The 14,891-nt window shown below is 45.9% G+C and overlaps 1 protein-coding gene across 16 annotated transcripts in view; it reads right to left on the bottom strand.

Annotated features, from left to right (window-relative positions):
- Nedd4l (NEDD4 like E3 ubiquitin protein ligase) overlaps nt 1–14,891 on the bottom strand; it is a 320,649-nt gene that overhangs the window by 35,718 nt on the left and 270,040 nt on the right. For 10 of the 16 annotated variants that reach the window (XM_021214590.2, XM_029547160.1, XM_029547161.1 and 7 more), the window contains 6 exons: nt 14,129–14,305; nt 11,706–11,780; nt 9,825–9,884; nt 5,084–5,215; nt 4,466–4,585; nt 3,278–3,475 (listed from right to left, as the gene is read on the bottom strand). In XM_021214590.2, the coding sequence (XP_021070249.1) occupies nt 3,278–3,475; nt 4,466–4,585; nt 5,084–5,215; nt 9,825–9,884; nt 11,706–11,780; nt 14,129–14,305 (762 nt within the window). The remainder of the gene's footprint in view (nt 1–3,277; nt 3,476–4,465; nt 4,586–5,083; nt 5,216–9,824; nt 9,885–11,705; nt 11,781–14,128; nt 14,306–14,891) is intronic. The other 6 variants (XM_029547162.1, XM_021214595.2, XM_029547156.1 and 3 more) reach the window with 2 other exon arrangements.

Raw genomic sequence — 14,891 nt, 5'->3', positions numbered from 1 at the left:
GTGAAGTCAACTGTGCAAGACAATTGGCTCTGTGGGCCACAGATGGGTGATGCAGAGAAGAAAAAAAGGAAGATACTAAGATCAAGGGAAAGTACCAGGCCCTGGGGGAGGGGGAGGGGCTAGCTTTGTAGGTCTGCTAAAATGGCTTTGTATGGAAGCCACACTTCAGAGCATGGGCAGGCCCAGGCCAAGGATTCATATTGTATCATAGTGGGGGGGGGGGGGGGGGGGGAGACTGCAGCTGCCAGTAGTCCGTATGTGAGGACTATGTAGTGGTAACCACTGAGGCTACTGTCCCTTGGACAACGCAAGGAGGTAGGACAAGTGACAGATGTGGCAGCTGAGGGTCTGATAACACTTAAATGGTAACATGGAATACTAATGAGATCTTCAACGACAAGAATATAAATCAATCAAGCAGATGAAACACACTTGCCGTGTCTACATTCCCTCTGGGTAGGTGTGTGTGTGTGTGTGTGTGTGTGTGTGAATATATAAAATACAGGAATACTGATTGGTTGAAAGAATCCTAAATGTGCCTTTTTCCCTTTAGTCTCAGCAGGCACACTAGGTTACAGTCTCTTTGGTTAGTGTGAACTTGGGTAGCTGTAATTTAACTTAAGGCATAAAGTCTGTTGTAAAGACAGGCCAATGCTTTGTCCTGTGAAAGGCATCAAACACATACACTTTTAGCTGCTCCCTTAACAAGGGGGAATGAAGAAAGGTTTCTAGTGACTCCCAGCATACATTGCTGCTGGTGAGGCCAAAGTCATCCATTATTATTAATTAAAAAAAAAAAAATGTGGTCAGAGTTAATTCCAGTTAGACAACTGGCACACGGCCTTCATCCCCTGTGTGAATAAAGACTTCACACGGTAGCTATGATTCTAACTGACTCACTCTCCGGGTATAAAGGGGATGGCGGCCTGAGTCTTCTCATGCTTCCAGGGAAGCTCAAGAAAGAACAGTACAGGACGAAGAGGGAACAAGTGTGATTTTTAACTGTCTCCTGTTGGTCTTATCAATTGTTTTTCCTTTGTCCGTGACAACACTCAAATCCAAGAAGAGCATGCTGCCCTCCCTGAGCCTCATATTGCCATCTGCAAACATGTCTGAATTCAGAAAGCGTCTTTTCTCTTCCCGCCTCTTCCACCCCTTGTCAAGACGGATGTGCAGTTTCCGAATCTGTTTTTCTCAAAGAGAACGCGGTATGGTGTCCGCGTCTTTGTTGGGGCGAGACAACACAGCTGTGTCAGCACATCTGCCTGCCGGAGAAGGGAGGTATAACTTGAGGGAACTCCAGTTATTGCTTAAGAATTTTTCAACAGTAGCAGCGATGAAGTGTTTCAATAAAGTAAATGTTCAAATGAGCAAATCGGTCAATGGCCAGAGACTGAGGTAAAGAGAGATAACTGGTGATTAAAAGCAGGTTTCATTTGGCACCGGTGCCAGCAGTAAATAAAGTGAGTGCTATTTAAAATCAATCCTGCCCAGCTGCACTTACGCTGCAGTTGGGGCGTGAAAGGCTGTGAAAAGGTTAGGGGATTTCATTACTAAGCTAGTTCATATTACTAAAATCATAGCTTATGTTGGCAAGCCACAGTGGCTCCATTCACTAATCCTCTGACTTTTATGATATTTATCCCTTATCTCTGGAGCTCCGATTTTCTGGCTAAGGGTTTGGAACCCCAGCAGCGCTATGGAAAAATGGGAACACCAGAAGGACTGCCCAGGTTCAGTGTCAGTGACAGGAAAAAAAAAAAAAAAAAAAGACCCCAAACCAATCTCTAGGGTTCTGCTTGCCAAAGAGCGGCTCTCTTGGCCTACAGGCCTGTAACACTATCTTCCGAGTCAAAGGTGAGTCAAGCAAAACTCCCTGTCATTCTATGCCTCTGAAGTAGTTATCGGTTTACCAAATGAATGTCATCAGACCTTGATGGGAAGGCCCTTGGCTGGTAGGTAAATTCCTTTCTCTGCAAAACAGGGAAGGGCCCCCAAGATTGGAGACTGGTTCAGTTCTCACTGTAGGATGTCTGGAAATTTGAGTGCATTCCTGTTTGTCAGTGTATCGGGAGGGTCACGGCAGCCATTAGCATTCAGCAGCCGGCAACCAAGGGTGTTGAGCATCCCACAGAGGAAGGCACAGGCCTGCCCCAGCTGCCAAGAATGCCCTTGCGGGGACAGGCTGCACCTCAGTCCACAGGAGTTTAGGGCGCACACGGTCTGATTCTCAAGGGATTGAATTAACGTTACACCGCAGACTGAGAGTAAATGATAGCCAAGGTTACCTTGGTTGAAACCCTTTCCTTAACACAATACCGTTGGTCCATCAACTGGGCAGTCGCCACAGCTAGAGACAGGAACCAGCAGTGCTCGTGCACAATGGATCCAAGACCGAAGAGCGATCCAGATGAAAACTTAGGTTAGTTCTGCGCACAGAGCACAGATGCTGGAGGGGCAGCAAGAATCCCCGAGTTTGCTCTACACAGAAAAATGAAGTTCCTGCTGCATCAAAACCAACCAGAAACAAGAGAAGAAATCCAGCTTAAGTACAGGGCTAGGGACTATAATGGAGGAACGTGGACTTCTAGCAAGAGCTCTGTGCTGCCTCGAGGAAGCTAGCTCTGAGTATGCCGAAGAAACAAAGATCTGCCAGAGGGACACAGAGACGCTCATTCACCTTGGCCTCCACTCATTTCTCCCAAGTGCAACGCACAGTGGAGAAAGGTCATCGTGGCAAAAAAAAATCAGTTCGGTCAAAATGTTCACTGGGAAGAACAGTCAAGTCGTCACCAGGTCACTAGGGCAATTTTAATTCACGAAAGGAGGAGAGAGAATGTAGCATGGAAATTCAGAACTCTCATCTGGGATGACCACTAGAGAGAAAGGGGTGTGCAGGGCAAAAAGGAGACAGGGAAAACACTAGATTCAAATGTTACCACTCCTAACACAATGACTAACAGCCTGAGAAGTGTTACAGTGAAGTCAAAAGGCTAGCAGGGCGAAGGTTGCCCTTACCCCCAAAATGGAACAAATTATTAAAATGAGAGCTTTGCGAGACTGCCACACGGGTAGCACCCCTAGCTGTGTCTGAGCATCCGAGGTGCCCACCAGCCCCTCAGGGCACTTGCTTCAGAGCTGGTGATGGGACTACTCTAGAAGGACTGCAAGGATTGAGTCAGAGAGGAAGAGAATTAACTGGAGCTCACAGTGAAAACAAAACAAAACAAAACAAAAAAAACCCCAAAACGGAGCCAAATAAAAGCAGCAGCCTTACCCAGGTTGTAGTCTTTGTGTTATGGTCAATGAAGAAGGGTCGGCCGTTGGGGGCTATCCTCATCTCCCAGCCTGGTGGCAGGAAGCTCTGTGTGACTTTGTGTTGTGGTTTGGGGGAGTTGTAAGGTGATGGTTGAGGGGACTGTGGGTTGGAAAGGGTATCTTTCACGGCACGGCGGATGGGTGAATCCTTGGCACCCTAAGGAACAATAATGAGTGTTAGAACTCTTCACCACGGGCCAATCCAACACACGTCACAATGCAGCTGTAGAAAGCTCTTCCTCGGAGACCAATGAGGGAGAGGCTTCCCCCAAGCCCCCATTTATTTCTCCATCTACTTTCAAACCAACCCTAACTTTACGCCTTTCTATTGGTTGGATAAGCAACAATATCAAGGATAACTAGCCACAATTCTTTGCCAATCATGCCTGCCAAAAATACCATTTTATGGGTGGAGATTTCAGAGCAGAGCAAGACAAGCCCTTACTCTCAAAGAGCCCACAGTCTAACAAACACACTGCCTGGTTTTAGATCCCGGAAGAAGATCTCCATCAGTGGAGGCAGCCACCTGGAATGACAGTCATTATCCCACATTCCTGACAGTCTGGAGGTGCTGTCACCAGCTCCCACTGTGTCAGAGCACTTTAATTTACTCATGTCTTCTCTGGCTTTTGACTGTCTGCTGTTTATGACGTTCAGGGCGGCCACTAAAGCATGTCAAGGATAGCATACAAGCAGATGTCCAGCAATGATGAAAGAGATGAAAATGCACATCAGAAACATGTACCCACACAATGGAAGACAAGACCCTACAGTCAAAGAAAATATGAACAAAGCGATCGCTATGTTATGAAACCCAACAGAAGCATGGCTACTCGGAAGAATGATGAGATCTCTGATGGCGTGACAGGCAAGAAGGAGCCACAGAACAGGGACCGCACAGGTTCAGCGGGGAGTGCACCACTGGCCGCGCATGGCGCCAGCCGAATGAGAATGAAGATTATGAGAGAGCCCAGAATGTTAGCTGGCCGAGACACCAAAGCATTTGGGCAGCCTGCACAGAGTCAGCAACACATGACTGCTCAGTGAGGGGCTGCCTCCGGAACAGAGTCCAGCTTAGAGGGAAGAGACAGTGAAGAGAAGCCACAGGACAGAGGTGACCCTGGTTAGAGGAGGCGGCCCTTCTCACCTCCAGTGGGGCAGATAAAGTTACTGTTGGCGAGCTGAGGCTACGGGGCCGGCGGATCTGGGGTTCGACTAGGTGGTTGTTACTGTTTGTGGTTGATCCGGAGGCACCATCTTCTGCAAGCTATTTTGGAGGCAAAAACAAGTTAGCTCTTTGTATGAGGATCTCCCTGTGTGTGATGAGGAGTATGTACCCCAACAACAACTCACAGCCATAATCACAGGTCTGGCCTATTTAAAGCATAGAGGAAATAATTAAAGCTAATAATGGGGGCGGGCAAAGACTTCGGAGACACATTCAAGAGAACTAAAACTAAATCACTGGCCAACTAGAACTAGCCTCAGGGGAAAAGAGATTTAGGGTGTGGGAAAGGGAGAGGGGGCTATCCATGGTCATAGGCTCACTTTCTGAAAGTATTTTTATGTCACACTGAAATATATGTATCCAAGGACCAAAGTCTTCCTCAGGAGAATATGCTACTGAGAGTAACACATGTCTTTGGTGAGGGCTGCTTTCAGCACAGGCCCTTCGTCACAGGACATGAGCACCACGCTAGGAGGCTGGTCATTGCACCTTGGCTGCTATGGTCCTTGAGTCTGGGTTGGGTGGTGATCTTCCTACCTGCATGATTGGCCGAGTCCAAGTTGTGGTTCGATTGTTATGATTGACATAGTATGTGCGTCCCTTTGCATCCTTTCTTTCTTCCCAGCCTGAAGGCAGGCCCGGCGTGGTATGTACATAGGCCACTGATGGCTGTTTGTGCAAGAAATTATTATTAACAACTAGAATTTGTTTCCCTGACCAGTTTAATAACGTAACGTACACCTAGAAATTATATTTCTCTGGGCAAGATTAAGTTAATTCTGTTTGTACAGAAAAACAAAACAAACCAACCAACCAAACAAAACAAACAGAAAAACCAAACCAAAACCCACAACCCACAAAGAGTATATCTGGAAGTCAGAAACAGACCGACTCTAAGAGCTGCCACTCTCCTGTGAGACAAAAAGGCACCCACATGCTTACAAAATCATCTCTTAGCCTCTGAGGTCTTAAATACAGAACCATTACCAAAGTGTGAGTAAAGGAAAAAAAGCCATGTCTCATAACCTGGTCCAGGTGCTAAAGTTCACACAGTTCAGAAGCGAGTCTCAAGCCGCCCAACACTTATGCCCAGGAGAGGAATGCCTGCTGCGGGCACTGTTAGACAGCTGGCTACCCCAGAGATACTCAGTGCACAGCTCTCCCTGAGGCCCGGTGCACACAAACGTTCAGGGCAAAATGTGACACAGAGTCTCTCCTCTGACTTGCACTCCTGTACAGAGACATACTCCGCAGGGTCCTTAGTGTGTCTATGCTGCTCAGCCCAGGAGGTCCCCAAGTCCCCTGGGGAAGGAGTCCTATGAAGCCTCATATTAGAGGCAGCGTTTATACCAGTGTAATGACATAGGTTAGATCCCTGCCACAGCCTGTGATGTCTAGTCTGAACTATAAACAGTGCAAATTATTTATTCTCTATCTTTGTTTTTTTTTTTTCTTTTTCTTCTTCCTTCTTCCTTTTATTTTATTTTATTTTTTGAGACAGGATTTCGCTACATAGCCTCGGCTGGCCTAGAACTCACATATAAACCAGGAATGCCTTGAACTCATAGAAAGCCTGCCTCTGCCTCCCCAGTGCTGCCATGTGCCACCACACCCAGTATGAATTCCATCCTTTTAAATGAAGAATTACTGAGACTATGCCTTGTGTAAGAAGCAGCGTGAGAAATGGAGCTTGCGTGGACAGGTGCTAGAGTATACAGGAATGTCTTTGTGACTGGCAGGAAAGGGATGCCCAGGGTGAGTATTAGCCTAAAAATACTGAATCATGCATTGTACCGGGGAAGCAATGATCTAGGGGAGGCGCTCAGAAAGACAGTACCTACCAGGGCCAGCAAGACTTCTGGGAGGTTGAGGAACAGCCCTGTTGCTCTGAGTGCTGTTTCCCCTGTGGGGGTCTTCTTAAGGACCTCAGCCGGTGCTGCTTTCTTGGAATTAGGCTGATCATGTGACTCGTTTCTTACTGAGCCTTCTGTCTGTCCTTCCCTAGCTACCCTGCTTACTAGTAACTGCTCTGGTGAAGGTCACAGCCACAGAGTCCTCAGTGCCCCATGACCCAGAATTAGAGGGAGCAGGGGCATGCATACTGCATTTACCAAGGGCTGTGACTGAAGAGGCCCCCTCACACTCAACAGCACACTCCAGAAAAATGAACCGGAAAACTAACTGGGAAGCAGCTGACTCGGTGGTTATTTCGAAGCTATGTTTATCAGGCAGGGAGAGGGTATATATAAGGAACCTTCCTGCTAAAAAATGCTCCTTGACATTTTCCCAGATATGTCCGTCCTAAAGGATCAGGGAATTCCGAGAGCAACTGACCACATAGCATCCTGTATCCAGGAGCACAACAACCATCAACAAAGCTGTTATGGCCATGAAAGACAGACCAAGTGGTCCACAGCCTAAATGGGAGATACCCACAACAATGCCATACCTCCTTTCCAGGGTTTTAATCTGGACTGGCTGGAAGCCCAGTCTGATGTACTGTCATCTAAGCAAATAGACGATGCATTTTGACTTACTGTGGCTTATATGAGCATAATTGCTTTGACTACATGGAATATTAAGTAGCACTTGTTACTCTTCTCCTTTTTTTGATGAGTCATGATTTAGGGACAGATAGGTTCTCAGAAAACTCAGTTCTAGAAACATTGAGACTTTAACAAACAAACACCGGCAACATCTGTTCCTGGAACAGAGACTTTCGAAGCCACTGACATCCCTAATGGCTTAGATGTGTTACAGTCTCAGAACTGAACTGTCGGCTGCAAGAACCTCCTGCACCCTGGTCATACACATGGCACCGATAACTAGTTACCCAAAGGAGGCTAGCAGAGAGGATTCTGAATGTGTCTAAAATGAATCCAATAGGCAACTGGTCATTTAGTCACATCTACGGAAGAAGCTGTTATTAAAATACATCCTGACAGCATCCTCTCAAGATGAGCATGTAGAACAACTTGTGCCAATGATTCCAGTTGTTACTAAAACATGGCCACCCAGGGCACGTGACCAGCAACGACAAGACTCAGCTTTTCCAGGCAGCTCTTGGAAGAGGCCCAGGCTTGGGTCCAATGATCAGACTTTTATTACTCTATGTGAATGATATGTCAGCTCATCTCGAGAAACAGGTTAGGCAATCCAAACATAAGCTGAACTTAACATTTGAGTTTTCATCCGTAACTATATACACTGCTGGGCATTTTGATTCCTAATAGGCCCTCTCTCCAGCCTCACGGTGGCTGGGACCCGCTCACTACAATGAAGAACGGGATTATGTTGAGACTGAGGGAGTCTGACTGTCCTTTGATACTGAGCATCATAGATGCCCCATGACTCACCCCGACCCAGCCACAGTGGTATCTCGGGATGATATTTTTAGAATCTCTTCAGTGAAGATCAAAGGACTTTGCTCCCTCCCTCTTTCTATCTGAAAGGGAGAACCCTGGTGCAACCTGTAATAAAGTGACACGGTGTGCAGGCCTCTGCCATAAATCAAAAGGTCAGGATTCCTCAGACAAGGATCAGCACTTTTGGGAAGAGCGCTACATAGAAGGATGGTGACCACACATAGTAGACAGCGTGGGAAATGTGTATAAACTATGGCGTATTTCCACCGCCGAATGCTGAATGATTATTAACATAGCTGAGAAAAACCAACCTAAGTTAAAAATAGTTTTCTGAGCATTATGATCATGCTGGTTTCTCCCCCTCCCCGCCCCCAAATAAACAGCGCCTGCGTGCATAATCACGGCACATGCACATTTGGGAGGGCACAGGAGTGAGGGCATATGCATCAAAGAGGAGGTCAGAGGGGAAAGCCACTCTGGGAGGCAGAACAGAAAATAGAGAGGATGGGAGAGAAAGGGACGTGGTCCTTCCAAACCTATCCAGGTACCGAGAAAGCATGGTATATCATGGTAGAAGCATCTAGGAAATACCATTGCTAGGGCTTCAAAAATAAAAGACCAAACCAAATAAAAGACCAAATTCACGGATGGAGGAGAACATAGGCGGGGGGAAGAAGGTTTGAAAAGGGCAGCTCTAGAGGCACATGGGTTCTCCTGCAGATGGATGACTTCGTCCTTTTGGGTGACTATTTACCACAGTCAGTTTGCTCTGTCTTTTGACACCATGAGCCATCATTAACACTCCACAGCTATAAGTAGGTTGCAAATCCAATTAAGCGTAACAAGGAATGACACACTCAGAGGATACTATGGGTAGCAGACAAACCACCCGGGGGGAATGGTCTGCCTATGGCTCCACTACTCAGAGCAGGCTGTGTCAGCACAACCGTAAGAGTCCAACTAACATCTGCAGAATTCTCTGACTTCAGCTGGAGGTGGGGCCTGGCCCTGAGTTCTTGATTGTAGCGGCTTAGCAACCTAGTGATGGGCTCACTGTGCCAACTGTATATCTGAGTGTCATTTGGATAGCACCGAGTACTAAACTTCCTCTAGGAAATCAGCTATTGTGTAAGTAGTTAAAATTATTCACAAATAATAAGCAGCAGCGTGTGTGTGTGTGTGTGTGTGTGTGTGTGTGTGTGTGTGGCAAAGGTGAAACAATTAAGAAACTTCTTCCGAGAGTCATCTAATCTAAGCTGGCATCAGCAAATACAGAGTGGCCTGACTTCAAGGATCAGTAGGACACAACAAAACAACTAGTCAGATAGAAATTATATAGAAGTACGAATGCTATCAATCAAAACTAAGAAAATAATAACAATTGTCGATACTCTCATTGAAATACCCTAATTGCTCCCTGCCCTGGGAATCATACAAACACTTGTCCATTCTTGGAAATCAGACTTCTCGTAGCAGAGAGAGGTTACAGGTTATGATGGAGATGCAGACAATTTGGTTCCCTGTTATAAATGTGGTGTGGGAAAGAGGAGTGCACAGCCTCTTGCGCACCTGGACTCACATGCACGGTCCTGAACGACTCCTGCAGCTTCTCTCGCTTAACCAAGTATTCGACAGCAAGAGAAAGCTCCCCAGGAATACAGACACTGACAAAAACAGTTCACCAGGCTTGACTACAGTACTTCAAATGATACAGGGTTAAAAATGACTCCATTTTACCTAGGACCTTAAAGAACCCAACAATGAGAAGTTTAGGATAAGAAATGCAGGTGTCTCCCTACCATAAAGAAACTGACTTGGTTTTGAGAATGGGAGGGAACATATTCATCATAATCAGAAATAATAAACCATCCCACAGACTTTCACCATTAGTGTTCAATAACCAGGGTCATTACCGTTGATTCCTCACCACCCGTGACAGTTGACGAACGGGCTCGCCTAGTTGGGGTGCTGGGCTGTTAAATGATAACGTACATCAGTAACATGTATTTGGGGGGGGGAGGAGTCGTCCATTGCTTAGTGAACCAGAAATCACTGCTGTGGAGATGCTGTGACAGGTGGCGTGAGATCGGTATCCCCGCTATCCACCTTGTCCAAATGAAGCTGGGCACTCCCCCAGTGACCTCTCTGTAGCACCATGGCACCCCAAAGAAGCTCAGGCTACATCCTTGACAGGGGGTGACTGACAGGCACTTCTAATGTGATGTTCTGTGCTTCCGCAGTTCAAAACTTAGCAGATTCTTACGTCTACACATCTCAGAGAGGCCACTGGTGGTCCATGAGTGCACGGCATCTTAAGAACAAGGGGACAGATGCAATCACAGATCCAGGCAAGGGACTCTGCGGCAAATAAAGCTGACGCTGATTTTGAAGGGGAGAGTGATTAATTTCTGCAGGACAATCACAGAATCATCAGGTTGAGCAGGATCCCCGACAGCGCGGCACGGTCTACGGTTCTGCTCTGGGAGGTCTGTACGGATTCCCATCTCAGCTTGTTATCAGCCAACCTACACAATGGATTCCACAACCCAATGTATTATTTTGGCTGGTACATACACATCACTTCATTTTGTAACTTTTAAAAATAGTAAGACCTGAACAAAAATGTCCCTTGAAGTCAGGGGGAAAAAAATGTATGCGAGGAAGAGGGTCTCAAAAATTTTAGATCTGCTGCCTGTCTTTAAGTTCATACACACACAAAAAATCGGGCCATGAAAGAGGATCTGTAGCAATAAAAAAAAAAATAATAATAATGGGTGTGGCAACTCATGCTTGGGATCTCAGCATTCAGGATGGAAAAGCAGGAGACCACTGCAAGCTTAAGGCTAGCCTAGAGTCTATAATTAGAGCTCCAGGCTGGTCTGGCTTATAGACCAAGCCTCTGTCTTAATTCCCTCCACCCCCATCTCCCCACAAACCCACAAAAAACAAACAAACAAAGGCCAAGGTCAAATATCAAATTGAACATTTAAAACCACAGAATATTTTCACCTCCCAAAGAAGAAACCAATTTATGTAAATTATTTCTTGCGACGCAATGCTCATCTGCCCTCCAATTTGATATTTACTTTAGCATATATTGGATATCAAAACCCCCTCTCCCATGCCCCTGTGCACTCAGACCCATCACAGCTGTAGGCAGGGGGAAGCAAAGGGCAGCCCATTCTTCATCTGTGAGGCTGCCTTTAGAGTTAGCGCAGTGGCTCTGTGGAGCTGAGAGTTTAAGCCATGGGTAATGGGGGGAAAAATCAGGCTGTCTGGCTGGAAGAGTTCTTCCCGTTCAAAGGGAACAGTGAGTTTACCAAGTTCAGTCTCCTGAAACTCAGCTGTAACTGCTGAATGGATAGACCACCTAGTTTCAGTCATATACGCAGGTCGAATGCGTTCTGCTGAGTGAAGAACCAATTTTAGCATTTTGGAAGCTTAGTCGGTAGGTAGGATTCTGGTTTGGAAAGTCCAGACCCTTGCACGATTTAATCAGAAAAGTTCAAATGTCCTGCTTCTACGGTGAATGGATCGACACAGGAAAAACTCTTTCTCAACAGCCGTGAAGATTTTAAATCAAAGCCAAAACCAAAAACAAACAAAAAAACAAACAAAAAAACCCCCAAAACCCGAAAACCAAAAAAATAAAAATAAAAAAATAAAAAACCCAAAAAACAAAAACAACAACAAAAACAAACAAACCAAAAACCAAACAAACCAAAAACCAAAAACCAAAACAAAACAAAACAAGAAAAGAAACCAGCTGAGGACCGGAAATGAGTGTTTGTTACCGGTGGAAGGTGAGCTTGTTCAGCAACCGTGTCGGTAACACTGCAGGACCGAAGCCTTGATGAGGGCTCTCTCTGCTGCAGGGAACGGAAAGTGGCAGTGTTAGCAGGAGTGTTCTCAGAACACATTCCCATTTCCATGCCCTGCTCTCTGACATCGGGAGGCAATCGAACACCGCCTGTTTCCCAGCAGTGACCGTAGGCCTTCCAGAGCTGTTTCAACTCTTAGTGTCCTCCAGCAGGCCAGGATTTAGAAGTAAAAGGAGGCCAAGACTACTGGAAGGGAGAAGAGACAGGTCCCCAAGACACCCAAGAGTAACAAGAGGTCAATGCGCTTGTACGCTATCTGGGACGCAAGCTCTGGACAAATTCTCAAGTGTGAAGAATGGAGGAAAAGGGGGGCAAAAAAAAAAAAAAAAAAAAGGGTACACTTGACTCTTTACCAGCTAAACTGTATGGCCATCACACTTAGACACTGCCCGTCCTCCCTGCGAGGGTAAGGGGTTGTATTTAGCTTCCAAGTGGAGGGAACTTCAGTTCCAACAGGAGTGGAGCGGAGAAGCGAGGCACACTCAAAGGCAATCCTGTGTGCCACACAGAATGTTCCTTCCACTTGTTTGTCCCGTGGATCTGAACACAGATCTGAGGTCATAGGCAAAAGCCTCCTAGCTAGAAGAATGCTTAGCCATGGGACAGCCTGTCACATGCGTGACTTTGTATAATAACTAACAGTAAGTTAAGGTCAGGCAAAGCTAGGTGGAGGTGTCAGGGGCGACCTGTGTCTTCCCACCCTGGGCAGTGTGGGTCATCCCAAGGAAAGCATTCACCTCACTGCCCTTGAATACAGAGTGGCCTTGAGCATCAAGACTGGAGGAAGTTCCCCAGGGATATATGCAATCACACTCGGGTCTTCAGGATATGCCGGGCTTCTGGAAACACTCAGTACAAGAGCTCCCTACTCTCATTGTGACAAATGCCAATTCACATCAACATAGAAAACTAGGAATTTCTTTCCCATGTGGTTTATATAAATGGTATATGGCTCCTATAATTTCTTGCAATTTTCTTTTCTTTGATACATTTTAAATATGTGGCTTTGTGGCTCATGCTGTTTCCATGGTATCAGTTTTTTAACCAATTCAAATATCTCATATATGCAGCCTCTTCTCTATCTACTTAGTACTGAATTTCCATCCTGGCGGCGATTCTCTTTCTGAAAGACTTTTATAGAATGTTAATGTGGAAGCACACAGTCACTGCCACTCACGCAGCAGAGGCCAATAGCTTTGTTTAAGGAGAACACCATAATTGAAGGGCTAATAATGTACGTAGTGGCTTTTATGTTCAATGGAGTCCAATCATTATACGATCCATGTGTTCATCACGATGACTATCATGTGAGGATGCCGTTTCCCACATAGTGACAACCACCATGCTCACCAGTATACCTTTAAGTCCAATTGCGTGAGAAACATGGCATGTGCGTGTGGTCTTAATTCTGTACGTACATGGGAATGACTGATGGGTTTCCCCCGCAGTGCTGTGCACTGTTACATGCAAAGTTCTTTGTGACTGACCTCATTCCTTCTCACTGAGCTGAACCTTCTAGGAAGTGTCTCTCTGAGGGCTGAGAAACCCAGTAGAAGTGTTACCTTGATGTCTGGGCCAAAGTTTCAAACTTTTTCTCCTCAAGAGTTCATATGCTGGGTTTTTGGGTTTCATCTACCTCATAGTCAAGCTTTGACAGGGACACTCACTTAAATATCCGCTCTCCTTGTTTGGGAAATGGAAGGAAGAAGTATGGAGAGTGTGGGTTTACAAGACTGGTTGGGAGGCTCTGGGGCTCCTCATTCTCAACAGGAAATGGCCTCATGACAAAGACACTGTTTTCATGAGTCTTTGGACAGCAATGAGATTGTACAAGGGTAAAGCTAGAACTTACAAAATCCACAGAATCTTTTGAATTTTTTACATGCCACTTCTTTCTAAAAGAACACCTTTTTTTTTTTTTTTTTTTTTTTTTTTTAACTTGCCGGGGCCAATTTTCATACAGAACTGCCTCTTGCAGAGGAGGAAACTCTTTGGAGGGCCTGAACTGACTCTTGGCTAGTAGATCTCAACTTTCCCAATGCTTCGATCCTTTAATACAGCTCTTCATGCTGTGGTGCCCCCAACATGAAATTATTTTGTTGCTACTTCATAACTGTAATTTTGCTACAGTTATGAATCATAATGTAAATATCCAATAGGTGGGATTTCTGATATCTAGGCCCCTGTGAAAGGGTAGTTTGACCCCTACATGGGTCATGACCTCCAGGTCAAGAACCAATGGCCTTGGCTATTATCTGCCTACAAGAACATCCTCAAAAGCTACAACAAAGGACTGACCACCGGTGTTCAGCTTTTCTAACAATACCACGACTTACAATCAGAGAACTAAACTGTTCCCCGTTGGAGTCCGGAGTGATCTGCAACCTTCTGCTCAGTTCTTCCGACAGCTCCTGGGGGCTGGTCCGAGACACTGGGGAGGCAGGAGGTGGGGGCAGAGCCAGGCTGAGAGAATCTCCTGCCATGTTCACTTCCTCTGAAATGGTCTCCCAAGGCTATGGAGGAATCAGACACTAGGATAAGTGCTAGGAACTGGGGATTTACCTGTCTTCCTTCTAATAAAGCACACAATATTCATAACCATCCAACAAGAAAAAGCTGGTGACATGCCACGTCTTTCTAAAAGAACATTTTTTTTTTCAACCTGCCAGGGCCAATTTTCATATAGAACTGCCTCTTGTAGAGAAGGGAACTCTTTGGAGGGCCTGAACGGACTCTTGATTAACCCCTACTTAGCATGAGACATAAAATCCTCAGGACAAGCATAAGGAAGACAGGGCCATTGTCCCAATGAACAGGCCAGGACACTTTACAGAGAGAGCAAACTTCTGATGTGAGCAGTCAATTGAAGGGTGTGAGCATAGTGCGAGCGAGGAGGCAGGCCCTATGGCCACAATCTTACTCCTGTAGACATTACACTCGCACCCCGCTGTGGCAGCTTTTTGCCAGCCTCTGTTACGAATGGATTAGAAACACCTCAAGAGATACATTATGCAAAACACAAGAAAACCAAGAAGGATGACCATTGTGTGGATACTTCATTCCTCCTTAGAATAAGGAACAAAATACTCATGAAAGGAT

The sequence above is a fragment of the Mus pahari genome, chromosome 15 (assembly GCF_900095145.1).
Source record: "Mus pahari chromosome 15, PAHARI_EIJ_v1.1, whole genome shotgun sequence".
NCBI classification, from domain to species: domain Eukaryota; kingdom Metazoa; phylum Chordata; class Mammalia; order Rodentia; family Muridae; genus Mus; species Mus pahari.
This window is presented reverse-complemented; position numbering and strand designations above follow the sequence as displayed.